General features: G+C 39.1%; 1 protein-coding gene across 1 annotated transcript in view; it reads left to right on the forward strand.

Moving 5' to 3' along the window:
- LOC145342911 (lysine-specific demethylase 4C-like) overlaps window positions 1–26,929 on the forward strand; it is a 354,712-nt gene extending 327,783 nt beyond the window's left edge. The window contains exons 21-22 of the mRNA XM_080188495.1: window positions 11,050–11,142; window positions 25,017–26,929. Coding sequence (XP_080044621.1) covers window positions 11,050–11,142; window positions 25,017–25,187 — 264 coding nt within the window. The 3' untranslated portion in view covers window positions 25,188–26,929. The remainder of the gene's footprint in view (window positions 1–11,049; window positions 11,143–25,016) is intronic.
- The last annotated feature ends 702 nt before the right edge of the window (window positions 26,930–27,631 follow it).

Below are 27,631 nucleotides of genomic sequence, written 5' to 3' on the forward strand. Positions count from 1 at the left end.
TGTGGCTGGGTATCTGAGAGATTCCATGGAAGCTTGATTGCACATGGCAACCCAGGCAGAAGAATAGTGAAAGGAGAAGTTGAAATCCTGGAGGTGGATCCTTGGTGAAGGCATCGAAGAAAAAGTTCAGGAGAATATTTCAGTGTGTTCTTCGAGAGTGGAGTTTGGAAACACTCGTGTGGAAGCCAGAATTCCAGTGAGACCAGTTGGGTTACAGTGTGACAAGCACCTGGGGCAATTTGCTGAAAAATCGACAGGTGTTACATTGGGTGTTGTCTGGCACTTGGTTTTAGAGTGTGGTGTGTCAGACTGAGCACATTTCACCTGCAGGTTTACATGGAGTGTGTACTGACTGATAACATTAGTGTACAAGATATATTTTGTAACTTGTGTAATCTTTATAGATCTGTGTGTATCTGTAAAAATGCAGTGAGATTGATGGAGTAGTAATAACTATATTAGTTAATATTTTCTTGTTTAATAAGTGTTTTATTCTTTTGAATCGGCTGTCCTACAACTGTGTTCATCCACATCTCTAAACAAAAAAAAAGTTACAATCTATTGAGCCGGGGTTCCGCTCTGAGAACTGATTGCCCAATAGCAACATCTACTGGAATCATAACAAGATACATATGAAATAAACAACAGTAGAGTCTCTGCTCTGTCTCTTGTTTCACCATTCTATCTAGGACAAAGATAGCAAAGTGAATTTCCACACCATGGTTTAGACTAATTTGCTTATCTGTTAAAAATTGTTGCAAATAACCTTAAAGCTGTATTAATGGCGCCTTAGATAAATGGGAATTTTTCATTTTCAGCTGGTTAATCACTTGATTGCAAATTCCATTGATCATACATGATAACCACTTGATCTTGTATGTTATTGCACATAAGCACTCAAATCTGTGGGCAGTATTTGAAGTGGAACAGGATAGGGGGGGTGTATAATTAAACCAAGATCAGTGACAGTGAGGCAGGAGGTTAGCTGGAGAGAAGACGAAGAAGGTCAAAGGAAAAGATAAAAGGAACAAAGGAAGGAGGAAGAGGAAATGAGAGGAGAATGAAGAAAGGTATGATTCAATGAACTACATCTTTGTGAAATTATGTGGAGAAATGCTAATGATTGTAATGCCTGTCTTGTGGCTGAGGCAGAAAGCTTCAACTAATGTGAAATCAAAAAGTACGTGACAGCCAATGGATATTATGCTGGCTATTATTTGGTAGGCAAATGCTGTATTCAGTTTGCACAGAACATAGTCTTGCAGACAACAATGAGAGAAACATACAATCTACTTGATCTGTTTTTGATGGTGCTTGCTAAGAAGTAAATGTATTTTGGCGCTATCTTCTCGCCATACAGAAGGTCCTTGTGTATCTGACCATCTTCCATCCTGTAGATGTACCCAAGCCAACAGAGCCATCTTTGATTAGTGCCAACACACGTGGGAACTCTGCCTTTGGTAGGACTGATGTGGAGATGCTGGCGTTGGACAGGGGTAAACACAGAAGTCTCAACACCAGGTTAAAGTCCAACAGGTTTATTTGGTAGCAAACGCCACTAGCTTTCAGAGCGCTGCTCCTTCGTCAGGTGAGTGGGAGATCTGTTGATCTGTTGTGAGACGTCTTTCTTTGGTAGGACTGCCACATTTGTGATTTTATCCTGAAGTATATTTTCATAGTTCAAAGATTGAAGTTATTGAGCTTCTTTCCAATGTTTCACAGCCATGCAGCTAGAAGTTGAGAACACAGGTCTTATAAACCATTATCTTGGTCCTAAGGGTGATATTGAGCTCTGCATCAAGAGACAGATTGTCATTATGAACTGCGGGAACTTGCTAACTACTTCCAGTGGGAATGTTACTTAATGTGATCGGGTGGAGAAGCAGTAGCTTGTCCCATGACCAGTTTTCTTGATACTTATAGACAGGAAGAACCCTTTACTGGCATGGGAGATGCAGTCCATGAATATTTGTAGTGGAGTTGCTGTGTGGGCAATTAGTGCAACATTGTCAGCTGAGAGGAGTTTGCTGATCAGAACTCAACGTGTTTTGTCTTTGCGTTCAGTCTTGACGTATTGTCGAGCTTGATCTAAGATTCCTTCCATGTTGTTATGAAGAGGAGGGTGATCTTCTCGGAGTACTAACACTCAGCCACTCAAAGAGAAGCACCTCCCTTCATAATCTATTAAATAATATGTGAGAAATAGCACAATCTCCCTTCAGAATTTTTAATGGTTAAATCAAAATAACTACCTGAAACTCTGTCTTTAAAAGAAACAAGTAACACTTGATTTTATCTAACTAACAGTGAACAGGCTGACTAAACTATTAACAAACCAAATAAAACACTATTCTAATGGAATGCTGTTTAAATAATTACAATTCCCATTATTAACAAACAAAAAGAATAGAATTTTTAGTCACTTTCAGATGTCACTCAGATTTGTAGTTTTCTGGAATCTTTTTTCTTCTTTGCTGATTTCTTCTGTTTTTTTTTACAATTGAGATGAGGCTTTCTCTTAAGACATAATGTCGTTACACTGACAGAGACAATTGATGTCTGTCTGTCTGTCTTTCTCTCTCTAGCTGAGATCTGTGGCAGAAGCTGGCAGGTGGTCTTTTGGTAGTTTTCTGGAGCTGGGGACTGGTTTTATACTCCCTATGACATACCAAAAACCCCACAATATGACAAGTTTATCAAAACATCAAATTCAAATTTGATACGCCGCTGCTATTCAAATGCCTTTTTAAAATAGATTGGTTAAAATTCAAAAACATATTCTGATTCAAGTGCCTAAAGCCTGCTACCAAGGCAACCCTGTTGCTTTTGCCCCTAATATATATTATTTCAGACAGTGTACTGGATTATTGCAAATGCACTTCTTTTAAAACCATCTTTTGAAACAGACCATGCAATGCTGTCTGCTCTTAGCATTTTTACAATTATTTTATAATTTTACAAACATCTACTTCACAACAATACCTTCATCGAGGGCAAAGGCCAGGAGTGTGGAGAAGATACCATGTAGTGTGGGGGCTAAGACATAACCCTGTTTTATTTCATTCTTCACTCTGAACCTATTAGAAGAGGAGCCACGAAACAGTGCAGTACATGTAATGGAAGGCAGACAAGGCTGAGGAGCTTTGGTGAACAGCCAAAGAATCTTGCTGTGATGACCATGTTGAATGCCTTAGTGAGATCTATGAAAATAAGATAAAGAGTTCCCTCACCACCCGTAGCTAGCATATAGAAAAGATTGTGTCCGCAGTAGGGCTCCTAGCACTGAAACCACACTGTGCTTCTGGGTACTCTCAGTCTGCAAATAAGTGAAATCTTATGAGTATGACCCTTGTAAAGGCCTTCCCTATGATGCAAAGGAGTGAGATACCTCTGTAGTTGTTGCAGTCTCTATCAGAGTAAACAGCTGTCCCACAGGACTGAACAGCTGTGACCCTGTTAGTCAAACACCTCCCAGTCTGTTCCTGGACTTTGCCCACAGCTTCCTGTCATGGATGAGTTAGATGAGGGACCTTCATCATTCGACCTTGAAAAGGCCATAGACCACTTAGCAAACAGAAAGGCACCCAGCAAGGATTGAATCCTAGGCGAACTTCCTTTTCTACTAGGATATGGGCTTTGTTCCATAGGAAATGCATGATGCCAAGATCATAACACTGTACAGGAACAAAGGTGACAGGGAAGAATTTTGGTTTTGCTCTTCTTCAGGTGGCGTAATGAAATATTTTAGATCCAAATCAGCTGGTAAATGGACCTTGAGTTGAATGGCTCTCTGACAAAAAAGCACCAATAATACAGAAGACGACCAATGCACAAAGTGTCAATCTAGATTATCTGTTCAAGTCCTGACACGGGTGAAAGTGTTGCTACTGAGCTAAAGCTGAACAGTATTTTCACATGTTGGAGTGTGGGATGGAAAGTATTTTCTTGAGTGTCATTTCTCTTCTCCATTGCCAATCTAAGTGCTGATTGAGTTACTGCACAAAATGGTGTAAGAGTTTACTAAACAATGAATCTCAGCTGTCATTGCCATTGACCCTACATGAACACTGCTGAAGGAAACATTCACTAACTTTCAAACTGCACTTTTAAACTTGCCATATGACAGCTAATTCCTTAAAAAGGGGGAGTGATCTGTCTTCCCCTGACTCGACTCCACTCCATGGGAGTTCCTTGATGGATGCTGTGCTGCATTTCTGGGAAGGCTGGGCTTAAAGACCCAAAGAAATGTGCAGCAGCACTGAGTTGGAATTTTTGAGCGATGCAGCAATTTAATGATAGTTGCTAATCCTCAGAATATCTTGACTATGATGTCACCAATATGCAGAACAGCTGCTGCACGGGATTTCCCAAAGATCTTTTTAATATATTTTGAGATGGAATGTTGCAATTCATTCAGCAGTTTAATATCTGATAGATGCTGCAAAACAGTAACATTACTGCATCAAATATCAGGCACAGTTTCAAACGATTGTGTTCTCTATGACTTTGCTATCTCTTTATTAAGAACTAAGTTGTGCAGTTTAATTTTATCCTTTCTATTTGACCATTATTTCTTCAATCTTCTTGGTGTTTTCAGTTGTGTCGGCCCATATGGGGAGGTATAGTGGCATAGTGGTCAGAACTGCTGCCTCATAGTGCCAGGATCTGGGTTCAATTCCAGCCTCTGGCGACTGTGTCAAATTTATGCGTTCTCCACACGTCTGCATGGGTTTCCTCCCACAGTCCAAGAATATACAGGTTAGGTGCATTGGCCATGCTAAATTGCTCTTATATGTAGGTTAGGAGGATTAGCAGAATAAATATGTGGGATTATAGGGTAGGTCATTGATAAGATGCTCTGTGGGAGAGTCAGTGCAGACCTGATGGGCCAAACGGCCTCATTCTGGAGGGATTCTGTGATTCTGTATCCCTTTTATAATGTCATGGACACTGAGAGCTATGTGAGAGTAAGTAGTTGAGTTACCTTTTCTGTGGGAAAAGTCTGATGCAGAATTTGCACCTCACCTGATAGATTTGGTGAGACTTGTTGGTTCCAAACCCCTGTACAACTGAAAATTATTTTTTCATTAAGCATGTTTGCATTGAATGCTTCCCTCATTTACCCTTGAGTTGCTTGTCACAACCTGAGTTTAGTGCTCATTCAGTTTTCAGTAATCTACTCAGCTGTGAATGAATAATTAACCTGCATAACAGTTGCTAAAATCTTTCATACCATCTGCCCCTTTAAGATGTACAATAAAGTTTAATTTTAATTCAGAGTGTTCTGAATTTGTTTTACTTTATAAAAATCATGAAATAAACTGAATAAATACTAATTTAAGGTGAGTCAAATATAATACAAAATGTTGGTAATGAAAAGTTTTCACATTTGTTTGTGGAATCAGAATATGTCATGCAATCCTTGGACAGCATGAATTGAACTAATGAGAGAATCTTTTACCAAAGGGAGGTTTTGTGACTCAACATAGTCCTACATAATGATGTAGTTTTTTTTTAAAGCTTCATCAGATTTAACTTCAATATTGAATTCACTTTTTGGGACTGATCACCATACTTCCATCTCAAAGATGACTGAAGAGATAGTGGATACATCGGTTTTAATGTTCCAAAGTTCCCTAGATTCTGGAAAGGTTCCAGTGATTTGGTAAACCAGAAATGTGACCCTCCCCCTCCCATTTTGAAGAAAACAGGGAGACTAGAAAGCAGAGAACTAAAGGCCATTAGTCTAACATCTGCAATGCTACAATCCATTAGTACTTAACTAGTTGCAGGATACTTAGGAAGTCATACATTATTTAAGTAGAGTCAAGATGGATTTTTGATAAATTTATTTTGATTCTTTGAGAATGTGACAATTAGGATGAATAAAAGGACCAGGAGATATAGTGAATTTGGTCTTCAAAAGGCATTTGATAAGGTTCCACGTTGAAGATTCCTGCACAAGATAAGAACTGTCTTCAACTATCATGAACACTGAGGCATACAACCCCACAATTACAGTTTCATTTCTGTAGCTGTGTATCTTTATCCAGCTGTGCACTTTTTATACAGATACAATGGGTGAGCAACACACTCATTCTCTAAGATGTAATCAAAAAATACTTATTTTGTGCCCTTTCCTAATCTGGACAAGCTCTAACTCTCCCGCTTGTTCTATGATAATGGTGCAACATCTAACTCACTATTAACAATGCCACAGGAGTTCCATTAGTACAGCAACTTCATTAACAGGTTTTCCTTTAAATAAATTTATTGTAACAGTTCAAAAAGTTAAGAAGAAATTTATTATTTTCCAGTGATTTCAAGCTATCAGAAGTTAATATCTCTACTTTGTATCTTGGATCATTACTTGCTGATGATTTCCAATAGCCTAAATGGGAACAGAATATCATTTACAATGTAGAAGCCTGAGATTCTATCAGATTTGGTTTCAGCCTAATCTAAATGTTCCATAACCAATGTCGTTTTACAAATTAACTGCATAGTATGTAACACTATTAAATTGCTTGTACTTTTGTATTAACAGGTTTGGTTACATATTCCTCCTCATTTATTTATAGCGTGCACATATAGGATAAAAATGATTTCCCATTAGAGGAAAGTGGGAGAGGAAAAGAATCAGATGGAAATGTCACTTTTAAAAGCTTTGTTCTTTATAGTTTGCAAAGAGGTTCATAATCAAATGCTAATTATGTTAAACTGCATAATTGTTCCCAATAGTTTGCAACAATGTAACTCATGAATCATGGCATTGATAGCAATATCCATTTGATGGGTGGTTGAAGAAGGAGATCATTCTGACTCAAAATGTTAGCACTGTTCTCTCCTACTGAAGCTTTCAGACCTGCTGAGATTTCCCAGCATTTTATGTTTTTGTTTTGGTCCATTTTCTATGCTTAGATACGATTCATTGTGCTATTACTGTTAGCTAAAGCTTCTAGCAATGCATTAGTGTACTGAGCTGTGGTTCTTCTATGATGGGGCTTCAGTCCCCAATTATGCTGCTGACATCTGGCCTAAGCCATGCTGCTATAAGCTGTGCTGGAAATAGGCTCGGTGTCTTCCTTGGAGAGACCAAGGAATCATTACTGGACCATACTCCCTCTCACTTAATACCGCTAAGATAATAACATCAGTGCAAATTTTGGCTTACTCTTCATTTTCTCACATTCACTTTTTAGATTTCTTTTTCTAATTGGACAACTCAGGATGCTTTCTCACGCTCGCTTTTACTAAAAACATTAATGTGAGATGTTAAAAGATCATACAATGAGCTTCAGTTAACACCAAGATAGATTCCTACAATTCCGATCTTTATTAGATCTATAATTACATAAATTAAATCTATACTGTCAGCCTCAACAAAATATCTGCTCAATACCATGGTGAATATTTTTCCACTTGAAAATTTAATCTCATCAATATGGGATTGCGGTAGAAATTTGCATTTAAAACCCAGCAACGATTAGATTAAAATATTCTAGTACTTTGCATTTCACAGGAGTAATTACCTATTGCTAAAAAGAAAATTTGATGAGGTCAGTTTGGAGGTATCTCTGAGCAGTCATATTAGTTTGTTGACTTTTTTTAAGTTTGTGCATTCGCTTACAAAATTGCTACATGCTTAAGTACATCCACTTTGAAGACTATCTGTAAACTAGGTACGTGGAATTCATATTGCAGGTTATTCTTTTAAAAGTACTTGTCAGCAGCATACATTATTTTGCAATTGCTAGAGTTTTATTGCATGATACTTTTTGGAGAATGTTTTGGTGTATTGGGACTGTTCGACCAATCAAAAAGCGCAAAGTGATTTTCCAGGTTAATCCAGCACCTTATGGTTATGAAATATTCCAGATTTGTAATTTATTTTACGTGATGTTATTGATGCATGGGAAACCTGTTTACATGCTGCAAAAACATTCTGTCATATACCAGTTAAAATGAAAGTGAAATCATAGTTTTAAAATCCATGATTCTCATTTGAGTAAGTTTAATTAAACAAAAAAACTTTCTGGTACATTTTAATATAATGAAACCAGTTATACGTAAATCTCTCAAAAGCAGAGGCTATAGAGTTGTTTACTTGATGGGGACTGGTACATCGCAACTTTGCTTGAAGTGCTGTAATTAGGGTTTTGACCTGTGGATGTCGGCAAGTATGAATGAAGAATGAATGATGATTACAAATGGTGGAATTATCCTTTGTTTCTGCAGAAGGATTATCCACATTTCATGGAAGAGCCAACACATTGTTTTGTACTTATTAATTTGGATAATGTTCATTTTTATTTGAATATAGAATTTCTGTGCAGTGGTGCTGTATTAGATGATGCTAACTGATGGACGTAGCTTTGTGATGCTAATATGTGGTAATATTTGCATACATGCTGAACTCGTGCAAAATAGTTCCTGATGTTGGCAACAGTCATTTATAGAGTCCCAACATCTAAGCACATTTTAATATTTTCTCTGTTTCAATTCTGAGTTCACCTGTTATTACATTACAAAACTCTTGGTATTTAATAAGTATATTCTTGAGAACTCCGGTCAAAAGCGGTTTTCTCTATTTGAGCCCAATCTCTCTTTCAACCATGATGTCGAGAACACCCTTCTGAACAACTTGCAGTGTCAAAATACAACATCCAGGATTTTTGAAATACATTTATGCTGGAAATGTGTTTAATTTTTCTGATTAATATTTCATATCACTAGCTATACATCAATTCTGCCCATCAACTCAAATCAAATTTCTGTTTTATGGTACCTCAGTTTACGTTAGCATGAATGTTAGCGATAATGAAGACATTCAAATAAAATTGGGTTATCTATATTTTTACAAGATGTAGATAGATTATTTGAAAGAAATATGGAATTTACTTCATATGGTCATTAAAGTTTAAAGTTTTAAAGTTTATTCTTGTCACAAGTAGGCTCTCATTAACACTGCAGTGAAGTTGGTGTGAAAATCCCTTCGTTGCCACATTCCGGCACCTGTTCAGGTACACTGAGGGAGAATTTAGCATGACCAGTGCATCTAACCGGTGCATCTTTTGGACTGTGAGAGAAAACCATAGCCGAAGGAAATCCACACCGACAGGGAGAGCGTGCAGACTCCATACACACAGCCACCCAAGCTGGGTATTGAACCTGGGTCCTGGCACTGAGGTAGCAGCGCTAACCACTGTGCCACCGTTATTAGTAACATTGAATACATAAAACTGTTATCAAAGTACCCTTAAATCAGCTAATTACAAAACTGCTCTTGCTGAATCTCTCATCCATGTCTTTGTCACCTCAAGACACATTCTAATTTTGGTCTATTTCAATTCTAAGAGAACTGGCTTTCCATCCTCTGTAAACTTCACATTCTCCAAATTGCTGCCTGTATTCCACCATGTACCAAGTTCTCCTTGCCTGTCACTCAATTCCTCTCTGATCTGCATTGTGTCCACATTCCTCAGGTCTAGATTTCTTTCTTGTGTTTAAATCCCTTCCGGGACTCGCCTTTACTTTTCTCTGTAATTTCCTTCACCCCTCTCCTGAAATCTGAATTCTTCTGATGCTAGAATTTTGTGCACTCCCTGTCCATATGTTCCACTGTTGGTGGCCATGCCATCATCCAGACTTTTTCCTCTACCATGTGTTTGCCAATTTTACCAGCCTATATCACCCTAAACTTCATCCTTATCCTCCTTATTTTTCACTATGGTTATTGTAACCTGTGACCTGATCTTATCGAGTTATGCAAGATAGTAAGGAGAATATAAAATACCTGGAGTATTACTTTAAAATAAAAAGTGAATGGACAACAAGGTTGGTGGAAATTTGGTTGGATTTAAGAATTAGTTCTTTTCTAGTAGTTTTAATTTTGCAGTTAAATAAGGTCCACATTCTCTGTTTCATTTTCTGCACGTCCGATGAGCATTTTTTGTATTGTGTTGTTGGGTTGGTGTGGTTTAAATAACGGCCAAAGACTGCTAGCTGCAAATAACCTCAAGTTTATTACAACATACAGTTGCAACAGTTATGGGAACTATCCCTTATGTGAACTTCTTACTCGTAGATTATAATCACAGACTTAAAGTTAATGCTTTTTGGGACTTAATCCAACATACTCTATTATACTACATCTCCCCCAAGTCTCTGTTCAGACCTCAGCATTCTCTGACATTCCTGAAACTTCTGCCTCCTCGTCATTCTGAGCATTTGAAGTCTCATAGGAAACGTAATTTTTTTTGATCTCTTAGGAAAATGTTGTTTTTATTCTCTCTCCATATTCCCTTTTCTCACTCCTTACATTTTTCTGGATTTTAATCTTCTGTTATGCCAAAAGCATTGTGATGCTTCAGTAGTTTACTATAACTCATAAGACCTTTTGCTGTTGGTCCTCTAGACACTATTAAACTGAACTCAAACTAATAGGTGGTTTGGGAACACCGTCTTCTTTGCCTTTTTTCATTTCTGAAGATTGCGACCTCTCTGGTCTCTGATTTCCGCTCAGTTGAAATCGGAGCTCTTCTGTTTCTACTTAATGTACTCTGTTCCGTCTGGCTAATGTAACGATTGTGGTGATTACTTCACTGTTGTTCTTGCCCTATGGCTACCATCATCATATTTCTCCTGTTCACTTCAGTAAGTTTTCGGTCACCGCTCAAATGAATCTATTCCGTGGCCCTCTGGGGAAAGAAGGTGATATTAGTAGTTCTTTTGATTCTTGTCTGTGAATTCAGGGCTCTGAAGAAGTCATACAAACTTGAAATGTTAATTCTGTTTCTCTCTCCACACATGCTGCCAGACCTGCTGAGTTTTTCCAGCATTTTTCAGTTTTTATATCACATTTCCAGCAGCTTCAGCATTTTGCTTTTATTGACTTTGGAGTTCTTTATAGTGAGTGAACAAGGAGTTGCACAGTGCATTGTAAAACCCATGCTTACATTGTGTGTACATTTAGCAACTAGTAATCTTTGTAACATAATTTAAGTTAACTTTATCAATTTAACAGTGGTTCTGAAAATTCTTCTTTAGGTTGAGTTTGAAGATGGTTCCCAACTCGTAGTAAAACGTGATGATGTTTATACGTTAGATGAAGAGCTACCAAAACGGGTTAAATCACGTCTTGTAAGTATGCTGCTCATTAAACAGTTTAACAGTTTTTACATGTACTACAAATCCTGAGTAAGGTCATTTGGCGTGAGCTAATACACCCTTCAGGAGCAAACTTGTACTCCTCCCATTGCTGCATCGGATGCTTTATTAGATGATTCATGCTTTGTGCTTCTATCAATCCGTTCAGAAGTTCAATTTCCAATGTTAGTCACTTTCTCTGTCAAGAACCTCCTGCTATCAATCCCAAATTGACCTTTTACTTGTTTTAGTTTTTATGTCCTTGTACTACCCTCACAAATTAATTTAAAACAGCATTCTTGCTTACCCTGTTCTATGTCATTTACAATATAAGGGGGCTCTATAAGATCATTTCTCAAATGCCTCCTTTCCAAGTTAAAAAAATCCACATTACAGCAGCATTTCCTCGTAACTTAGACCTCTAGCACCAAGAATTAGTTCTGTGGCCTTTCTCTGCACTTGGATGTCTTCCTGGTTTGTCTGGAACTAGACATTGTATTTGAAGTGTGATCTAAGCAGAGCACCTTGGTCACAGATTCCTATAACTTGTATGCTGTTGTTGGTTTTGTAATTCATGATTATATTGGTTTTGTTAATTACTACTCTACATTGGTTAGTTATGTTGAGCATCAAGTTAACCCAAGACTCCTAGGTCTCATTTGGATTAATTCTAGCTACTTTGAAGCACATTCACAAATTATACATGTTACCTATTCTTCCCAATTAGCTTGTGTGCATCTTATTTCAATTGGCATTGTTCTACTTAATTTGATTTAACTCATTCTGTTATTTGTGGCTAACTCATTTGATACTCCCATCCGCTCCTTGGTGGTGTGGTTTAATCAAATAGCATTCCATTATAGATGGAATGATGATGTAGATTAGGAACTGTAGTAGAACAAACATTGACCCCTGGAGAACTTACCCATAACTCTGCCCTTCTCAACCAATACCCCAATGTTCCCCCTTTAACTAATAACCATTGAAGGCAAACTTTAAGCTTAATGATTTAACTTTCATGTATACTAGTTTTTTCAAATAGTTTTTGGAAGTACAAATATTCAATGTCATAGGATTCACTGCAATCAACTTGGATTGTCTCTTTCTCAAATATCACATAGGCTGCTATTGACTGGGTTTTTTGATAGATAATTGTGAACTTTTTTACCACTGAAAATCAATTCAATTGTTTTGCATGAAATGGGAATCATACTGCAGAATCTGTTATTGCTGTTTGTATCTTTTTAGTCAACTTTTGCAAAATGGAGACCCAATTACTCTCTATTTCCAATCTATGCATATTCCCCACTGTAGATTAGTGACAATCTTGCAAATGTCCTCCCTAGTTTCTCACAACACTGGGCTAAATTTCAAACAAACCTTTTAAGCCATTGAGCTTGTCTTGGAATTCAAACTCATTTACATCAAAGCTTTGAATTATATCTTGGCACTCTTTTGTTGCATCAGATCGAAGGAGAGTTTTACTTTTCTCTATTATAATTTCTCTTATCCAAATTCCTTCAGTTTTTTTTATTACTTTTACAATATCTTTCATCGTACTAATGCTAAAATTAATTTAAATTGATAATGATTATGTTGAAATTGGGATTCAGGAGAAGGAAGACCATGCTAAGATTATTGCGTCCCCATATAGTTTGCTGCATCTTACCCTTTCATACTCCAGCAGGCCAGGCAGAATCTGGGTGAGTGATACATAGTCAATTGTTCAGCTTGATAACCCTGCCAGAACTGCTAGTTCTGACTGACAGTGGACACTGAAGCAGTGGACGGAATCTTACCATATTTTGCAAAATGTAAATTGAAATTGAACAGATTGAAAACCAGCTGTAAGTTTCCAGTTTTCTCTCCAGATCTTGAGCCTCTCTGACTTAAAAAAACAGAGTGCACAGGGTTTAAGGCATCACTCTGGCGGGGCAGAGCCTTACAGAGCTCCACATACTCAGTTCACTTACTTCAGCAGACCACACAGAGATGGGTGTGCCACTTCTAAAGGACATTTTGATAAGCACTGGAACTCCTTTCTCCCCTGCAGCCACAGTCGCACAAGTATCTCTGGCGTTACCCCCCGTCCCCCAAGCTCAGTGCCTGCTCCTCACTGTGACTACAATATCCCCCCCTTACTGCCTGCTCTCCCCATTCTACCACACAAAACTGGAACTCTACCCCCACCCCCCCCGACCCCCACCAACTTCCCCTCCATCGGGCTCCCATAAGGACTCACGTATGGCACTGTCCCCTGGCATAGGTTGGCAGGGAGCATATTTCCCTTTTCCTTGGGTACTATGGGCTGTACTTCCTGGGGAAATCCTCTCGATTGAAACATGACTTGTAAAACCTGTTGTAAATATTCAGTGAAGGGTGGGGGGCGGGGGGAAGTGAGGCTAGATAATCACAAAATTCAATTAAAATCGTTGTAAAATGGATAATACGTGGGCATAAATCTCTCAACATCCCAACAATCGTTTCCTGACTTTCTTCAGATCTTCCGCCCGCGTCGGCGATCCTGTGGACTGCTGGCACCGGCTCAAAATTCTCCTCTCCGACTCCATTTTTCACTCTCCATCGTGTGGCTGGAGCAAGTGCTAGCAGTCAAACAGAGGTAAAACCGAGTTGGGAATCAGTGAGGAATGCAAGAGAACAAGCTCCCAAGGTTTTCAGACACTCCGTTGAAGGTATTGATAGCAGAGGCAGAAAGGAGGGGGTGATGCCCTGCATTTGCAAGGGGAAAGTAGCCTTTACACGTGACCAAAAGGGAGTTGGAGCAGAGAGCTGTGGAAGTCAGTGCCAAGAGTAAAACCCCAAGATTCTTGAGATAGTGCCAAAAGAAGTTTGATCACGTTACACTAATGGTCAATATCAGTGAATGCATTTTCAAGATTTATATCCTACCAACTGTTCAGTTCACCACATCCCCATCACTCCCCTACTAATAATCTTCATTGGACTCATACCTCTCATTTTGCTTTTTCACCTCAGCCTCATACTCCCTGCACTGTTCAAAACTCACATCCAATTCTCACAGGTTGCATACACTAGCAACTATTCAACCATGACAGCTATATCACCCATGTCGATTGCCTGACACACGAGAAGATGATGATGCGCAACTGGAGCTAACCGTAGTGACTCAGTTGTGTCTGCAAATCTTAACACCATGGACTGGACAATGTTTGGTCATTTTTTGATGACCAAACTAACATCTTGGATGAGGGAGTTCTGTGGTTGGTATTTCAATATTAAAATTCTTATTCTTGTTTTCAAAACTCTCCAGGGCCTCACCCTCCTTATCTCTTCTCTACAACTCTCTGAAATCTCTATGCTTCTTTAATTTCTCAAATTAAAAATGTTCAATTTTAATCACACCACTATTAGGCCCCACACCATTAGGTCTCTAACCCTGTTGGCTCTCTATCTCTTCCTCTCTTCTATAAGATGTTCCTTAAAACTCAATGCTTTGATCAAGCTTTTAATCAGGAGTCCCAATATTTCCCATGTGGTTTAGTTTCATATTTTGTTTGATAATACTCCCCTCAAGTGTTTTGGAAATCTGTTTATATTAAAGGTACTATATAAAAAGAGATTGTTGTTAACTATATGGATTTCCATAAGGCATTCAAGGATTCCTGCAATCCAGAAACACTTCACTGATTATAGAGTGCTTTGGAACAAGGCATTGCATACAGAATTATATAAATGCAAATTTCCTTTTTGTACAGGTTAGGTGGATTAATTGTGCTAATTTGCCTCAATATCCAAAGATGTGTAGGTTAGATGGATTATCCATGGGAAATGTGTGGGATTACGGAGAATGGGCAGGGGAGAGGGTCTAGGTAAGACACTCTGTCAGAGAGTCAATCCAGACACAATGGACTGAATGGCCTCTTTTACACTGCTAGGATTCTGTGATAGGTTTCTGCACAGGTTTCTGCACTTACTGGAGCTGAAGGCACACAGAATTGGAGACAGCTTTATGACTAGTTTAAAGCTTACAAGTTTATTTATTAGTGTTATAAGTAGGCTTACATTAACACTGCAGTGAAGTTACTGTGTAAGTCCCCTAGTTGCCACACTCCAGCGCCTGTCTGGGTACACAGAGGAAATTTAGCATGGCCAAAGCACCTAACCAACGCATCTTTTAGACTGTGGGAGGAAACAGGAGCACCCGGAGGAAGCCCATGCAGACATTGGGAGAATGTGCAAACTCCGCACAGACAGTGACCCAAGCCAGGAATCGCACCTCGGTTCCTGGCGCTGTGAGGCAGCAACGCTAACCACTGTGCCACCGAGCCACCCCCTCTAATTTGAGAGCTAGGAGATAGAGAAGGGGCATATAGCTTTGGATGTGACAAGTAGTGTTCCCCAGATATCCATACTGAGCCCTTAGCTTTTCATCATATGTAACAGTGAGTTGGATGAAGAAGTAGAGAATTTACATTCAGGTTTTCAAATGACAAATGTTATGCTGCTCTACCTGAAAAACTAGGAGCAGGAGTTGGCCATCAGGCCCCTTGAGCCTGCTCCACCATTCATAAAATCATGGCTGATCTTTTCATGGACTTAGCTCCACTCACCCACCTGCTCACCATAACCCTTAATTCCTTTATTATTCAAAAATTTATCTATGCTCGTGAAGTCAGATTAGATCCAAACCATTTTTTTTGGCACAAATGTGAGGATAGAATGATTCACTCCAGGTTTGATTTTACTGACAAATTAGGGTTCTTTTATCAAAACAAGCTTTATTGATAATGGCTCAAATAAAATGAAGTAGCTTAACTTTAACCCACTGAACAATACTTAAAATGAAAGGAAACAATTCTAATTTCTAACTTATTATATCAGTTCCGATAAAGCAATATAGACTTCAGACACACTTTAAATATAGTTAGCAATCACAGATATACTTACTATGACTTGGGTAACAGCCATGAAGGTTCCAGAAAAACTTTGCAGAGTCTTTATAGAGAAAGACTTTTCAGAGAGAGAGAGAGAGAGAGAGTGTGCAGCTTATGGGCTCCCATCTTTCAACAGCCCCCTCCAGCAACTGGGCACAGAAAAAACGTATTTTTCTGCTACAAACCTGGCTCCTCCCACTTCTAGCATCACATGACTATATGACCCAATATATCTACTCACCTCCCATTACTTTAACAATACAAAACCCGAGGGTCCTTTTTCAGTTATAAACAAAATGCAATTAACTCTATACTAAGTAATCATTACAGGGCTAAAAGGAACAATTATCCTGCTTTTCAGCATTTGCTGAATTCCCACCAGATATGCTGACTGCTTTGACAAAAGAACACTTAACTCTAAACACTACAGAAACATAAAATAATTCAGTATCACAGGATCATGACACAAGTTAGGAGACTAAATTGTGCAGATAGGAGCAGTGAGTTATAAGGAGTGACAAACTGAAGTCAACTTGAACATGCATGAGATCATCGACTTTGGTTGTATGAGCAACAAATTGGAACTTTTAATAGTGAGAAGAAAAGAATGGTAGGGCCAAGAGAATTGTCCATGAATACAAATAATAAAAGCTTGTGAACAGATGCTCAAATTGATCAAAAAGGCGAATGAAATGTTGGCCTTTATTTCAAAGGGGGTGGAAATAAAGGGGGGGGAATTATGCTTCAGTTGTACACAGCTTTGGTCATGTCCCAACTGCAGTCAGTTCTGGGCACTATACTTCAGTGAGGATATATTGGTCTTGGAGGGGCTACAGAGCAGATTCACAAGAATTATTCTGGGACTTATGAGGACAGATTGCATATGCTTGGCTTTTATTCCATTTCAATTAGAAAGTTGAGGGGTGATCTAATTTATCTATTTAAAATGGAAATAAGATATGAAGCTGAAAGAGCTTTGAAAAGATCTGTTCCTACTGGACTTTTGGAACCAAAAGAGTTGGGAAGGAAAATGAAAATTTTTGTGCGGGCATTCCAGCAACATACCAGTTGAAGAATTCAATGTGGGAAGGGACACTTAGTCTGGGATTAATGAAGCTGTAACACTGTTGATGTCAAAAAAGGAAGCAGAGCAATAATATTGCACATCACCATGATTGTGGAGCTTGATTTTTTTTTATTCATTCAGTTCACTGGCTTGGCCAGCGTTATTGCCCATCTCTAATTGCTCTTGAGACGGTGGTGGTGAGCTTCCTTCTTAAACTGCTCCAGTTCCTGAGGTGTAGTACACCCACAGGGAGGAAGTTCCAGGATTTTGACCTTGTGATACTGGAGAAATGGCGATGTATTTCCAAGTCACGATGGTGAGTGGTTTGGAATGGACCTTTAGGTGATGACGTTTCCATGCATCTGCTACCCTGCTCCTTTTAGATGGGTAGCGGTCATGGGTTTGGAAGATGCTGCCTAAAGAGCATTGGTGAGTTCCTGCAGTGCAGCTTGTAGATGGTGCACACTGCTGCAGGGAAGAAGCTGTTCTTGATTCGGTTGGTACGTGACCTCAGACTTCTGTATCTTTTTCCAATGGAAGAAGGTAGAAGAGAGAATGTCTGGGGTGCATGGGATCCTTAATTATGCTGGCTGCTTTGCTGAGGCAGCAGGAAGCGTAGACAGAGTCAATGGATGGGAGGCTGAAGGTGAAGGTGACGTGGTAAATCTGGGATAAATGGGGGAAAAAAGCCTAACTTCAGGCAGTAGAATTCATTGTTGCCAAAATAGCCTGAAGACTATAACATAGCTTCAGAAATGAATGTTCTTGCTTTCAGGTGCTTTCATTCATCTACTATCTGTTTAAGCACTCGTCCTGCTTTACCTTATTTCATTAAAATCTTCATTTAAAACAAAATCTTGGTGTCATTTTCAAAATAGAATTGGCATTTAGAGAGCGGAGTCCTGGAACTATTTTTCCTATATCTGTGAATATTTTACTGGGCATAAAAAGCCATTGTAAGAAGGACCATTTCCAATAATTAATTTATTGAATTTCAACATGGTCATTGAACCATGAAAAATAAAGAAAAATACATTATTGCGCAAAACACACTTCCCTAGCAAAGATTCTTATATATGCAACACACTACTTCTCCATGCTTTAATAAAGCATGCTGAGGCAACAGTGATAATGATAAGAATAGAGTGCTTGTAAAATTTTACCAATAGAATGCCTACTCCACTGATGCAACCTCTTCGATCATTCATTTTAAGCACCATTGTTTGGGCTAGTCATCGTTTATATTTTCCTTTATCCATTACTGTGCACCCCGTAGGCTAGTAGCATAATAGAGTTACTCCAAATTGCAGTTCCAGCTTCTAGGGCTAGTTTTGGGGCAAAGCACTTGTACAGGGCTTGTTTCAGGCGTAAAAAGTGGTAGCTCTTCTTTGTTCCAAGTAATAACAAAGGCCTACGAACAAAGGGGGAATGGTAAGAAAATGCTATAGTGTTTGATTTGAATGATAAATGCAGTCGGTGTAAAGGGTATTTTAACAACACCTTGCACATGCCTTTGACAAAAGATGTAGGAAAAGGAAGTCTTGCCCAGGGCAAAGTTCTCAATATTTGATTGGCAAATTCAGCCAGGGAATAGAAAAGATAAAGGGACCTGTCTGAAAAAATGTAAAGTGTGTTCATTTAAACTGATCTTCTATTTAATTCATTACTAACCTATGGGCATTGCTAGACTGAGCTTTCAAATCATTCTATATGTTAGAGATAGTGAAATGAAGAGGAAAGTGTATTCTACTGAATAGCCCTTTAATCCGGATGTTACAAAGATACAGGTGTACTGAATTTTTTTTTGTGCTTTCAGTGTGGCTTGACAAGAAATTTTGGTTTGGAGTGACCTCTCTTTCGAAATTATTATAGAAAAAATATCAAAGAAACCCTACAGTACAGAGAGAGGCCATTTGGCCCATCAAGTCTGCACTGACCACAATCCCACCCAGGCCCTACCCCTATATCCCTATGTATTTACCCACTAATCCCTCTAACCTACACACCTCAGGACACTAGGGGCAATTTTTTTTTAGCTTGGCCAATCAACCTAACCTGCATATCTTTGGACTGTGGGAGGAAACCGGAGCACCCAGAGGAAACCCATGCAGACACAAGGAGAATGTGCAAACTCCACACAGACAGTGACCCAAGCTGGGAATCGAAACCAGGTCCTTGGAGCTGTGAAGCAGCAGTGCCCATTATATGTATCAACTGTCTGTTTTTGGAAATCTAATTCGTATTTCCAGATTGACATGTCAATCACCATGAACCTAACAGAATGCTATTTGAAGTAATTCCAGCTACTGAGGATGGGAATTCTTTTCAGAACAGAAGTTTCTGCTCTCAGTGTTAGGTGGTCTTAATCATTTTAAGTGGCAGCAAGGCTCTAAGTGAACATGGGGCAGCAAAGCTGGTGTGAAGGAGTGACATGCTGAGGGGCAGCAATTTTGCAAGGAAACTGGGGCAAAGCAGAGAATGACAATTTGGAGGAAAAGTATTTTGGAGAAACTAAGAATCATACTTTGGAAGGGAAGAGAGGAATATTTGTGTATGTTTGTTACCAAGTATGTGAAGGGGAGAGGAATGTGGCATTAATGAATAATGCCAGTTTAAACTCAGAGATTTAATCCTTTAATGGGTGGGGTGGGGGAGTGGTGAGAAGAGAAAAAAAGTGCCAGTTTGAAGGAGTGGAGGTGACAAAGTTGGGAAGAAAAGTAACGTGGATTGGCAGTGAAGTGCCAGAATTAAGAAAGGAGAAGGAAGAAGGGTGCCAGATTGAGCTCGGGAGAACAGAATAATGTCATGAGTTAGGGAAGATTAGACAATGTGAAGAGTTTACCCAGAACTGAGAAAGGAAGAAAACTGCCGACAGGATCTGGGAGGGTTTGAGATGGAGATGATGTCTCTTCGTGTAGCATGAGGAGGACGGAAGTGTGAAGTCCCTTTTTGAGAGCTAATAACTTGATTGATATGTCAAAACATTATTTAGTTTCTAATTTTTCAATATTGAAAATATATATCCATTTTAAAGTAAGGAAGTAAATCAAGTAGAATTCCCAAATTTTGATATAAAACTTAGAACCTTTCTCTGAGTACGTTTCAGAAATCCACTTAACCTTGTTTTCTCCAACCTGATTGGAATAATCTTATGACCAAATAATGTCCTTCTTGCAGTTATGTAGGTTTTTAAGAAATAAATTAAGCACTTTTAACTCCTTGTTAGCTGCCTGAAATAGCAAGGATCATAAAATCCCTGCATTGTAGAATGAGACTATTCGATCCATTGAGCCTGTACCAGCAATAATCGCACCCCGGCCCTATCCCTGTAACCCAGATATTTATCCTGCTAAGCCATCTGAATTGCTAAGGGAAATTTAGCAGTCATTCCACCTGACCTGCACATCTTTGGACTGTGGGAGCACCCAAAACCCACACAGACACAGGAAGAACGTACTAACTCTTCACAGACAGTCACCCAAGTCCGGAATTGAACCCGGGTCCCTAGCGCTGTGAGGGACTGAGAAATGTGGGCTTACACTGAAACCCAGGAATGATCCAGGGACCTTTAGAACCTCAGTGTAATGCTCTCCCCACTGAGCTATTTCAGCAATAAATACGAAGGAAAATAATTTCCAAAGAGCAAAAGTAATTTTGAACATAAGTCAGCAAATTGTGCTATTTAGACTGGCAAAAAAATACATAGCCCAATTTAATGGAGATTTTAAAATACTAGGAATCAAAATTTCCTACCAAAAACAATTTAATGTTATTGATATTTGTTATTTCTCAATCAGGCATCCGTGTATGTATGGGTTATTTTTCCCCTCCCAAGTGAACTAAGGAATGTTCAGCGTATTAACGGCTTATGTTATCCTATTTATATACCTGTCAATGTGCTGTATTTAGCCATTCTTGAGTCGTCAGCCTTTTGATGCTGTGTCAGCTTTCGTTAGTCTTCTAGGTTGGAATCTGTGCATTATGGATTTTTATTGTTTTGACATTGTGAATATGAAAAGGGATTCAGCAGCAGCACCAGGGACTTTCACACAAGTCTGATGCCAGTCTGTATAAAACAAGAACATTTTAAATTGTGGACTTCCAAATGTCCTCCACCCTTCCCCCACTTCTATTTTTTATTCTTTCATGGGGCCTCAGTGTCACTGGCAAGGGCAATATTTGTTGTCCACCCTTAATTGTCCTTGAGACAGAGGTGATTAATCACCTTCCTGAACCACTGCCCATATCCTTTTAAGTGGTAGTGGTTGAGGGATTTGGAGCATTGGCAAGTTGCTACAGGCCATCATCTGCAGGGTACACACCATTCCTTGCACCACAGATGAATAAATATTTAAATTGGTTGGTGGAGTAACAGTTGAATGAACTGCTTTGTCCTGGATGTTGTCAGGTTTCTCGAGTGTTGTTGGAACCACATGTGATTTCCAGAGTTCAAAGTCAGAATTCTTTCATGTCCCTGTTTGAGTTCAGCTGGCTAAAGATTGGAGTTGCAGTATTTGCTTTTAAATTGGTGCTAACACAGTAAAATAAAGTAAGTACACAGAGGCAGGGTTGGTTCTGTAAGCAATGGCAGATAGTCTTCCAACAGAGAGAGGTTTTGCATTTTGGCTTTTGTTGTGCTTGGAGGGACTTGCTTCTTGGTGGCTCACCAAGTTGGATAAATAGAAAACTGACTATTTTCAGTTTTCAAAGGCATATTGAGAACTCAAATTGGTCACTTGAATCACTTGACCTGACTTCTCAACAATGACTTCAAAACGCATGTTTATTCAGTGTCTAGAATGGGTTCTGATTTCATGATTGATAATGGCCCAGTCATTAGTTGCTGTGTATAAAAGTTTCATAGCAAGGTATAGAGTGAGAAACGTTTGTTCAGCCACCAAGTCTCACTGATAGCACTACTTGGAGGTACTTCACGATGGTAACACCTTGGCCTGAAAATTCATTCTGAAGTAAGGCCAACACCTGTTCAGGGTATAATGTTGAGAAGCTATTATCCAGGCAGACCCACGGACTCTGCTAGCAAGGTGAGCTTATCAGATGCAAATTAGGTCCCTTTGGTTCTCTTTTGAAACGAACCTGGACGGTCCCAAATTGTGATGTGAATCTGCTTGCAGCTCTGTGGGCATTATGCGTTTCGATGTGCGAGTTTTGTGGTTTTGTGATTCCACTTTGGGATGATGTGTGAAATTCCACAGCTAAGAAAATAACTCTCTTCGTTCTTGTTACTCCTGGGGGTAATCCCCACCCTGTAGTCCTGTGATTTATAGTAGCCATCTTTTAGCTTCAACAGAAATTCAATTTTTTGAAAACAATAAGGGTAATATTTTGAGCATGTATTGGGAACCCAGTACTATTTACACCTCCAGCTCACCAACCTTATTTATCACATATGCATAATAAAAATCCATCGAATCCCTACAGTTCAGAAGAAGGCCGTTTAGCCCATTGAGTCTGCACTGACCCTCCAAAAGATCACTTTACCAAGGCCCAGACCCCCCTGCCCTAACTTCGTAACCCTGCACTTTGACTAATCCACCTAACCTGCATAGTTTTGTGTGAGGAAACCAGAGCACCCAGAGGAAACCCATGCAGATACGGGGACAACCTGCAAACTCCACACAGTCACCCAAAGCCAGAATCGAACCCTGGTCCCTGGTGCTGTGAGGCATCTGTGTTAACCACAGTGCCACCTAATTTAGCCTTTATTGCTTTCTGGCCTGACTCAACCTAATACGTTATATTTCTTACCCTCTTTCTGTCTCTCCCAAGCTTTTGTGCATCTTGTTTCTGCTTTTCCCAACTGATTTTGTTTTATAAATTAAGAAATTGCTTAATCAGTCACTCTGCACTTCTTCAAAGAAACACCCTTTCCTCCTTTGGGATGATGGGGAACTTCTCTCTCCAATCCCTCCTTTTTTGAAGCAGTCTTCCTTTTCAACACTCTTCCCCCCATTGTCATGCTCCTCCATCGGTCTGTTTACCGACATTGCTTGATGTATTCCATATTGCTAATCCTAGCTGCATCTTCTACTTGGGGCTCCACTTCACTCTAGGATTGGATTCTTTGCTACAGACTGGAATTGATAATTGAACATGAGACCAACAATTTCCATTTGTGGTACAGAACATGGTCCAGTAGAAGCATCAGGTTAAAAAAAAAAGGAGTCGGAACCAACAGCAAATGCAGCAATTAACTGGAAAAGAACCTGCCAATTGATTGATTGATTGACAATTCACAGTTAACTTTGAATATAGGCCAGTGGCATAGAGTTACAATGAAAAGTGCAGTGCCAATGTGATCTACAAAGGCAAATGTTAACATGAACTGAGAGAAGGGGAGGAGAGTAAACTAAAGCTAAAATCTGAAGTATACCTTGCCATTCTATCACTTGTATAGTGGAAAATCAGGTCAAAAAATGTTTTATTTTACTCTCGTAGAGAATTGTGACTTATTTGGGTTTAAATTTGGGGATATTGAAACATCTGTCTTCGTGGACTAAATAGCTACATGTCAGCATAACGAACGATGCATACAAGGTATAAATTTGTGTTCCTATTCATTTCCCTATATCTCAAGCTGTCATAACTTACTTTTCCAATTCAGGATTTATCCACAATGGTACAACTTCATTAAAAATAACCCTTCCTTGGTTTACAGGTGGCGTTATTCATCTCTTCCCCAATTCTTTCCTCCCTTTCTCTTCATACTGATATTCTTCTCCCTCCTCACATTTTGTACTGGAACTCTTCTCTCAACTTTTGGACTGGCATCCTTCTATCCTTTGACAGTTCATGCTGGCACTCTTGCCAAGAAAATGGCACATTTCTCTCAATTGACTTGCCTCCGGCAGTTCACATTGGTAGTTTCCTCACAGTGTTCCCTCAGATCACATTGACGCACTTTTGCACTGGTACTCTCCTCCCCTTTAATTTTTGCTAGCATTTTTCATCCTTGCTCTGTTTGCTCTTTTCCCCTTCCCGTAGTTTGCACTGAGATCCAGGTTTCCCAGTTGACATTAAAACTGTTCTTCCTCAGGCCCCACCCCATCCCAATCCTCCCATTCAAGTTGACATTCCCTTGTTCGTTGTTCGCTTGTGTTCCCTCCCTGAGTTCATGCTGATGGCTTTAATTGCTTCTTTTTGATCTTCATTCCTGTTGGCTGCTGCCCTCTTTCAGAACCAGTATCCTGGCCCTACCATTCGTAATTCCTGTCCACAGCAGCGTTTTATCTCTGGAAGTAAGATTAGGAGCAGCAATGGTGGCAGAACAGGGAGCATGCAGGGATTAAAATATGTACCAAAGTTGCATGTGCTGCAAATGCCGCTGCCCCCATGGCCTGTCCTTTGTCCTTGCCCCCCCAGCTGGTCCCACGTCCCTGCCCCCGGCCGGCCCCACGTCCCTGCCCCCCCCCCCCCCCCGGCTTGCCTCCGATGAGCATAAAATATTAAACAATTGGAGTGATTGAGATTGGAGTTGTGCTTTACCTGCAGAATGGCCTGCTAGAGTGGTTTGAGTATTCTACTTTAAATGATATTTGTGCAACTGTTTGTGTCGTTTTGCTGGTATGAAATAATACAACATTGAAAACTATCAATAATATCTGTGAAATGGACCTATTATGCTGAAGATGGTGTAGATGCTTAATTTAATTTAAGTAGTGTTCAATATCAGTCTGCGTTTTGACTGCTCAATATTTGTAACATCCCATTCTCTTCACTAAAGCACAGATATTTAAGTCATGATTGTTTATTTGACATTACAGCCAATAGAATAAATGAAACAGCATTGTACCTGCAAAACCTTTCGGTAAATTACCAAGCTTTGAGCTTTTGTACTTCTCTGACAATGTGTCTTTGTTTGTTAGTCTTCAGCATCGGATATGCGTTATGAAGCTACGTTTTCCACTGAGAATGTTCAGGCAAAGAAGCGCCCGCGGGTCCTGAATTCCAAGTTCATGAATGAATACGTGGACGATCCTGGTTATCGCACATTCTTGGGAAACTTCTTCCAAACGCAATGTCGCCAGGGACAATAAAATCATGCCGACAGCCAAAAAGAGGACTATTTTGAGCAGGACGTGGAATAAGAAGTCTGGGAGCTGCTTTGGATACAGCAACAGCGCTCAGTACATAGCATTGCAGTATATATTTTATGTAAAATGTGAGGGATTGAAGTTAATCCATTTCCACCACATCACAGACTTAATGCCTCCCTCCGTCCCAGTCACCCACCCACCTCTCTTTTGAAGAACATAAAGGGATGAAGAAATATCTGGATATTGCTTCTCAGAACAAGAACTTTTGCTGATATGAATGATTTTTCAAGTGTCTCAAAAATAGGCTCCTGTTTGGGGCCTATATTAAAAAAAATAACATGCTTACGTGTACTAAAATATTTTTTATATTATTATTGCTACAGTTTCCAGTAGCATTTGTTGTGCTTGTTTTTAGCCTTTTAATTTTATTGACACTGTTACTGAATCATTCTTACTTGGTTCTTTCGCTTTTATTCAGCTGAATTTTGCAAAAGAGAAAGAAAGTATCCATTGCTACCTGATGGCAGGTTTTTATATATTTAATAAAAGACAGATAAGTGACAGATAGTTTGCAAACAAGTACATTTTATGTTATTTGATACTCATCAGTTATAAAAGAAACTCTTGAGGATTTTTAAATTGTTATCAGGAATACTTTTCTATTCTGCAAAACTAGACAACTGCTTTCTCAAAGGAGTAAAAAAAAGAATCCTACAGCATTTTTGGCATAGGTGTTAAGGATGTTTAGTCAGAATCCTTTGCCTCACTTATTCTTTTGCCTTTAGCATTTAGGTGAGTGACATTATGGGGAGAAAGTGGGTGATTCCCACTCAGGAAAATAGGGTTTATACTTTGAGGGGTTAATTATTGCAAAGATGTGTGAAGTTCAGATCATTTGAAGTGCTCTCTTAAAACCAGGAACACCCAGCTCCTGTATTATAGCTGTTTGGCGTAATTGTTATTTTATGGTTATTTAATGTAATTTTCCTCTTTAAATACACTAAAGTTTATGAATGGGCAGAGTAGAATAAAACAGCCAGCACCGATCATCTTCTGGTCTTTTGAATTCGTCAATTCTGCTGAGCGTTTATGTCTAACCGTTACTGCAGCACTAAGGGCCTGTTTGTCCATGACTACATGCGAACCTGTTTGCGAGGAGAATGTGTGCTGCTTTTCACTGGAAACGTATGTGCTTTCTATATCTGCAGTGCATTAGCTCAATTGCTCTCTCAGCCCACATAAAGCATGTTTTGCCTTAAGGAATTAAAACTAATTGCAATGTTCTTCACACCATTCTGCACAGCATGTCCCAGAAGTCGGGTCTGCATTTCCAACAAAAGCCATGTTGCACATTATATCTTTAAACAACAAACGTTTGAACCTTTGTGTTTTTGAGTATGTTCTCAGTTCAGTATTTGCCTTTTAAGAGTACTTACCAACACACTTGTGGATCATTTCATTGATAATAATCATATTCTGAAATGTGCCTGTATTTTTTTTAAAATATAAATCTAGAAAGGGGCTACTTATTTGCCTGAACATCAGATTGAAGATATATAATGCAAAACTATAAAACAGGTGTTGCAGTGTGTTTTCACTTTTCCCTTTTAGCTCTAAGACCTGAATCTGAACCTCGCCCAAACTAATGCATTACAAGTTTTAGGCAGCTATATATATTTTCTCCCCTTCACAGTTCTGAAGCACCATGACATTATTTATTCTGCATTAAAGGCTTATGTGAATGCAAGTTGTCTGTTGAAATTCCTTGTTGAGGTGGGCCAAGAAGTAACCTGCACAAACCTGCAATTTCACAAGAAAAGAGCACAATGACATAGACAGTGGGACAATCTTTATTAGTTTAGATTAAGGTGGATAGTTGGGATAAAGCAGAGGTAGATTTACCTTATAGGTAGCCTGTGATATACCTGGCCTCAGAGTGCCTGTTGATTTTTGGTACTAAATTGTTATGTTCTTCAGTACTAATCTTAATGACAAAAAAAATGTAGGCACAAGTATAAACTAATGAAACCATACTGTATGCAGAAAAAAACATTGCGCCATAAACCTGCCGATCCCTTAAAGCCTCCAGGACGTCTCAGATGTACCAGATGCAGACACTTAGGGAATTGGTGCAGAAACCTAGCCAGCCTGTAATAAAAGTTTATCTTCCAGTGCATCTGCTCACTATAGTTTAACAATTTATGTCATAGTTCAGAACATTTTTAAATTTAGATTAATAGATTGCATTTGAGATACTTTGCGAGCAAGATAATAGCCAGTGCAGACATTGTTTTTAAATGTTTTACTTGTATTCCAATAGATCTTAAACATTCACGGATTCCCAATGTTAAGATTGGCTCCCAGTGTCAGCATTTGGAGCCTATTCTGCAATAAACTCTTCTGCCTCCTCATTTTATCACACATGCGCTTTATCTTTGTTACAA

Source organism: Carcharhinus amblyrhynchos, chromosome 5, assembly GCF_965287045.1.
Source record: "Carcharhinus amblyrhynchos chromosome 5, sCarAmb.v2.hapA, whole genome shotgun sequence".
NCBI classification, from domain to species: domain Eukaryota; kingdom Metazoa; phylum Chordata; class Chondrichthyes; order Carcharhiniformes; family Carcharhinidae; genus Carcharhinus; species Carcharhinus amblyrhynchos.